Source organism: Macaca thibetana, chromosome 17, assembly GCF_024542745.1.
Source record: "Macaca thibetana thibetana isolate TM-01 chromosome 17, ASM2454274v1, whole genome shotgun sequence".
In the NCBI taxonomy this organism is placed as follows: domain Eukaryota; kingdom Metazoa; phylum Chordata; class Mammalia; order Primates; family Cercopithecidae; genus Macaca; species Macaca thibetana.
This window is the reverse complement of record NC_065594.1, coordinates 7,109,313-7,114,971: the sequence shown is the minus strand read 5'-3', so window position 1 is coordinate 7,114,971 and position 5,659 is coordinate 7,109,313. Positions and strand designations below refer to the sequence as shown.

General features: G+C 57.5%; 1 protein-coding gene across 1 annotated transcript; it reads right to left on the bottom strand.

The window, feature by feature from the left end:
* Positions 1–3,560: 3,560 nt before the first annotated feature.
* GSX1 (GS homeobox 1) lies at positions 3,561–4,866 on the bottom strand. The gene is made up of 2 exons (XM_050766923.1): positions 4,413–4,866; positions 3,561–3,947 (listed from the first exon to the last, which is right to left on the bottom strand). Exons 1-2 carry the CDS (start codon positions 4,822–4,824, stop codon positions 3,565–3,567), a joined length of 795 nt encoding a protein of 264 aa, XP_050622880.1. The 5' UTR covers positions 4,825–4,866; the 3' UTR covers positions 3,561–3,564.
* Positions 4,867–5,659: the final 793 nt, after the last annotated feature.

Sequence of the window (5,659 nt, the reverse complement as noted above, 5' to 3'; positions counted from 1 at the left end):
CAGAGGCTTCAGGGTGAGGAGTGTTTGAGCGAAAAGTGTGCTGGGACTCGAACGCTGGTCGCAGTCTCTCCTGGCGGCGGGATGCTTGAGAGCCCCGGTGCGCCGCAGCCGCCTCCAAGTCCCCAGCGCTGCGCTCCCGTTGCTACCTTGGCAACAACTGGGATCGCCACAAGGAGGCTTGCTTTTTTCCTACCGCTGCCGCTGAGGCAGACCAGAAAGCTGAAAGCCTGGTCTTGCGGAAATGAATCCCTGGGAAGCCGAGAGGAAGAAACGTGCACTCCTGGGAGAACTGGCCCCGCGCAGACCTGGCTCGCAGTTGTGGATCTGCGGACTCTGGGAGCAGCTGGGAACAGGAGGGATCCCTAGGCAGGGCGGGGAGAAGAGGTGGGTGCGGGGAGAGCCGGGTGCGCACGTTCATCCTTTCTATTTCTCCATCCTTTCTATTTCTCCCACGGCCGTTTCCATCCCCTCCAAACTTTGTTCCCTGGCAGGCTCGAAAGTGCATTTCTGATCAAGATGCCTGACACTGAGTGCTGGCAAAAGCCTGTCCCAGGTGCACAAGAGCACCCCATCCTATAATCCAGAGGAGGAACTAGTTCTGAGCCGGTCCTTCAGACCCACAACGAACTCGTTGCCAGACAATTGTGCTGCCGCCCGCCCCCAAATCCCAGCCAAAGGGAGACTGGCCGGTCGTGCCGCAGCTAAGAGTGCACAACTGCACTCACCCTGGGGCCCTAGACCAACGTGCAAACGAGCAAAACTCAGAAAGCAGTAGCTTCATCACTGATAGTAAAACATTAGTTGTGATTCTATTCACTGGTATGCACTAAAGCACCTTGGCTTCGTTTAGATTGGCAGTAGATTGGCACAGTGTCGCCTCCTGGGATGGTGGAGAATTGGTCCCCGTCTAAAGTGGGGTTCAGACTGATAGAGATCCTCATCAGTCTAGCGCACAACTCAGGTGCCTAGCTCCAGGAAGAACCGGCAAGAGTTTCTCCATGGGGAGCCAGATCGTGCCTGCCCTTGTTCCAGGGGAACTGGAGAGAGATCCTCCCATCCCCATACTCAGCTTCATTTGAAGGGAAAGACTAAAAGTTTTAGAAATAAGCCCCACAAGCTCCTGGTTCCGGTGCCTTGGAGTCTGGGTCTTAGATTAGCGGCTTCCCAGGTTCTCAGGCTTTGGGCCTCGGACTAGGAGTTACACCATCAGCTCCGCTGGTTCTCGTACTGAAATCACACTATTGGCTTTCCTAGTTCTCCTGCTTGTAGATGGCATATCACAGTACTTCCTGGTCTCCAGACTAAACCTCCTCACATAACTACATATAGCCTATTTGTTCTTTTCTCTGGAGAACCCTGACTAATACAAGACCAAAAGTAGATTTGTGGTTGCCTACGGTTGGATATAGTGAGAACTGGCAGCGACTATCAATGGGCATGGTGTTTCTTTTTGGGATGACAAAAAAATGTTTTTAAATAAGATTGTGTCGATGGTTGCACAATTCTGTGAATATACTAAAAATCGTGGAATTGCACACTTTGATTGAATGAACTGGATGCTAATGTGAATAGCTCAATAAAGCTGTTTTGTGGGGGGAAGGAAATGAGCTCCAAAAATGTTGAGCAACCTTAGGTGGACCGTCTTTCCTACTGGAAAAGACGCATTTGCTTTGCCTAGACACGGGGAGTTCAGCGCTCCCCAGGGTGTGTGTGTGTGTGTGTGTGTGAAGAAGGTCTGGCAGGTTTCCTAGACACAGAATGGGAGCGGCGAGAACGCGGACAGTAGTTTCCCAGGTCTGACTGCAGAAATACTGACTGCAGAAACACTCCTTCTCCCGCGGCTGTGCGCTCTCCGTTTCTGCAGAACCTCACGCACTTCCTTCTCCTCATCCATCTTAGAGAGTAAAAAGACTCGCATATGTCCTCAAAGGGAGCTGGGGTGTGGATTCTAAATAGTAGGGGGATATAGGATTGTAACGAGAATTGGTAAGAACATGAGGTCCCAGAGCCACTGGCTCCAGCTATGCAGAGTCCCTCTCGGGGACTCCCTGGGGCAGGATCCCTTTGGGTTCTCAGATTCCTGGCCCGGAATGTTCCGCGACCAGAGACTCGGCTAAAGGAATTTGCCTTAAAACAAAGCGAGGAGGACCGTCTGAGAGGAGTCTGCACCATCCCGCAGAATGGAAATTTGTCCCTAACTAATTGTTATCAATCCAAGCGCAGCGAAGGACGGATTTCTTGTGCTTATGGAGGGAGTGGTTCCTGCTGCCGGCCGGGACAACAAAACGTTGAGGGATGGAGGTGGGGCTGGATCCCAGGTGAGAAGGAGGCGCTGCAGGGGTTGGGACTCATGCAGTCCAGGGAGAGAGCCCTCCTTCCCTTCCGGCTTAGCTCGAGCTCCGAGACGCTTGTGCGCCAGGCCGGAGCGGGACAATCGTTAGCGCGCACCTGGCTGGCATGGAAGGCGAGCTCTCAGCGGAGCTGAGGGTGCCGAGAGGCACTGGCTGAGCTGTAAGGCGAGGAGCCGGCTCGGACCCTGCAACTGGATCCCCAACCCTTCCCAGCACGGAGGCCCAATCCAGGTTGGCGCCTGTCTACTCCAGAGCGAAGGCCTCTGGGCTCAGAGTCACGGGCATTTCTAAGAAAAAAAAAAGTTTATTTAAAATTTTGTACATAAATAAATAAATAAATATCTTCTGACATTGCAGAGGCCGTACAATTACACAGCTAGGCTGGGGCGGACCAGAGTCTGGAGAGGGAAGAGTGGGGTCGCCAGCGTCGGAGAGTGGGGTCCTATGTTTAGAGGAATGAAGAGCGTGTCGGAAACAGCGAATGGGTTTCCCCAGTATGGATACTACGGGCGAAATTTACCATCTGTGAGAGGAGCCTGAGGACAGCAAGGCCAGATCAAATGGGGCCAGAGGACAGCAAGGCCAGATCAAGAGTGAGGACTGAGGACAGCAAGGCCAGATCAAGGGACACATGGACTGACTGAAGGAGGAGGCTTCCTGAGGAGGAGAAGGGAAAAGCAAAAGGAAATAAAAGGGGGGGTTCATAAATGTGTGTGATGACGGGCGGGGGCCGAGTAAATAAATGATCACAGAAAAGAGGTGGGGAGGGACAAAAAGATTTTAAAAAGAGAAGCGAACGAGCATCCAAGGCTGCCGACCTTGACCGAGAGTGGAGGACAGTAGAGTAAGCGAGGAAGCCCAAGCCAGCCCAGAGAGGGAGGGCTAGGAGGCGCCGGCTGCCAGCAAGGCGCTGCGCCAAGCAGGCTTGCAGGCTGGGGCCGCGGTGCTGCACTGCCCAGGAGGACTCGAGCGCTTATAGTGTTCACAGCTCGGAGTTGGCTCTGGACGCGAGCGAGCCCTGGGGCGGGGACACCATGGTCTAGTCTCTGCCAAGCTCTCAGCCCTGCCCAGGCCCGGGACCTCTGCAAAACCGTGCCAAATCCATGCCGGGCAGTGGCTTGGCAGCGGGTGCCTGGGAACCAGCGCTGAGTCCCAGGACCAGTCACCGAGGCGCAGGGAGGTCTTGGGGTAGGGGACCTAGGGAGACGCGCGCCTAGGGAGTGACCGTAAGATCCCGGTCGTCCTTCCCTGAGGAGGACGGAGACATGGGCAATTCGTCGTCATCCTCGGAGCACTTGGCTGAGGAGAGCGATGCGCACTTGCAGCCTTGCGGTGCGCTCCCGCCACCACCAGCACCCCCGCCGCCACCGCCACGATGGTTGCTGCCCTTGCCCTCCTTCTTGTGCTTCACTCGGCGGTTCTGAAACCAGATCTTCACCTGCTTCTCGGACAGATTCAGGTAGGTCGCGATCTCGATGCGACGTAGGCGGGACAGGTACATATTAGAGGCGAACTCGCGCTCCAGCTCTAGCAGCTGAGTGCTGGTAAAAGCCGTGCGCATCCTCTTGCTGCTGGGCAGCTGGTTCGAGCTGCTATCTGGAGGTGGCAGAGCAGAGAGGGAAGCGATCAGACCTCTGTGCTGTGGACCCAATACCTAGGTAGGCGGCCAGCAGAATCCTACAACTTTGACCTCTTACCCACCTCTTCGCCCCAACACTACCCACGGCAGAGTTACAGTGAGAGCCTCCTTGTCCAGCTCCGAGATCCTGATTCTCCCGGAGTCAGGCAGCCCTGGAACTCCTTCCCCTTCATGGAGAGCCCTGGATCCCAGCCCTCACTTAACCCCGGCCCCCACTCCAGGACCTGAACGTCCGCCCTCATCCGCCTCCTGGCGTTGTGTCCTGGCCCTCTATCTGCATTCCACCCCAAGCGCCCCCCTTAGTCCCCGACATGACCCTCACCGCCCCCAGAAAGCCCAGGGTCCCTCTTCCTCCATCCCTGGCTCTCCATCCTGCTTCGGATCACCTCTGCCCTGTCCCTCTGCGCGGCGGCCCCGCTTACCCACGGAGATGCAGTGGAACTGCCTGGGGTCAGGCAGCGGATAGGACGTCTGGTAGAGGGCGGCGGCGGCGGCCGCGGCGGCCGGGCTGTGAGCGACCCCGGGCGACACAGCGGAGTGCTGGCGGCCCAGGGGCGCGTGGCAGTACTGCGAGCCGAAGGGTGGGAAGGACGCCTTGAGCAGAGGCAGCGCGGGCGGCCCGGGGGGCCCATGCAGCTGCGAGGCGGTGACGCAGAGCGGGCACACGCACAGCAGCCCGGCCTTGCGCGCGTGGCAGGCGCCAGGCGAGAGACCGTGTAGCGCGTGCGGCGGGGGCACGGCGTAGGGGAAGAGCGGCGGCGGGCTGCCCTCGGGAGCTTTCTTCTCGCCCGCCTCTCGCAGCACTAGCGAGTCCACCAGGAAGGAGCGCGGCATGGCCCCGGCGCGCGGCCGCCCCGCAGCCAGCCCGCCCTCTGCTCCCACCGCACCTTCCGGCTCTCCACGCGCTTTCCCCGGCCGCGGTATCCCGCAGCTGCCTCTGCCCACGAGGCTGAAGGCGCGGCTGAGACTTAGGCTGAAACCGCAGCCTCTGCTGCCGCGGGCACCGCCCAAAGAGCGCGGGGTGCTGGCCAGCGCTAGTGGTGCTGAAAGGCGCCGGCGGCGCAGCTTAAATAGGACTATTGCCATGTGATGGGCTACGCCAGGAGCGGCCAGGGCCTCTCAATAGGGTTTTTGTGCCTTTTCTCTTGGCATTCACTCTGCACGCTTCCTCATTATTTCACTTGTTAACTAAATGAACTGCATAATGTACTCTATTCTTGTCAACCCCACCCACGCCGTAACAGGCGCCCTCGCCCCCTCCTCTCCCTTTTGCGGGTTTATTTTCTCATTCTCCCGCGATTTAATATTCTTTTCTTTCTCCTTATTTCTTACTCCCCTTTGGCTTTGCATTGGCGATCAGCCCGTTCATCTTATTGATTTTGCACCCCCGCGGCCTCGCTTCTACAGATCCCCATGGGCGCACACCCTCGTATCCTCTGTCCACTTGGTCCTGGTCCCCTTCTTTCTATTATCGTCCCTACACCTTAAAAGTAGGCTGTCTCCAGTCAACCCTGTCAGCTCAGTGCCGCGCACCCCCGAACGTCCCTCCAGCCGGTCTCAGATTTTCCACCTGTGGAATCGCTCCTGCGTCGGAAGCAGGAGGACCGGGTTCCGCGTGGAGAAGGTGTCTGTGGGGAGGGAGGAGAAGGTCTCATTATTCCTTATCCAG

What these genes read in the sequence shown, in the direction of transcription:
- GSX1 (XM_050766923.1), bottom strand. Translation starts at nt 4,824, where the DNA reads ATGCCGCGCTCCTTCCTGGTGGACTCGCTAGTGCTGCGAGAGGCGGGC. An exon ending in GTTCCACTGCATCTCCGTGG is followed by an intron (nt 3,948 to 4,412) that starts GTAAGCGGGGCC and finishes TGCCACCTCCAG; the next exon opens with ATAGCAGCTCGAACCAGCTG.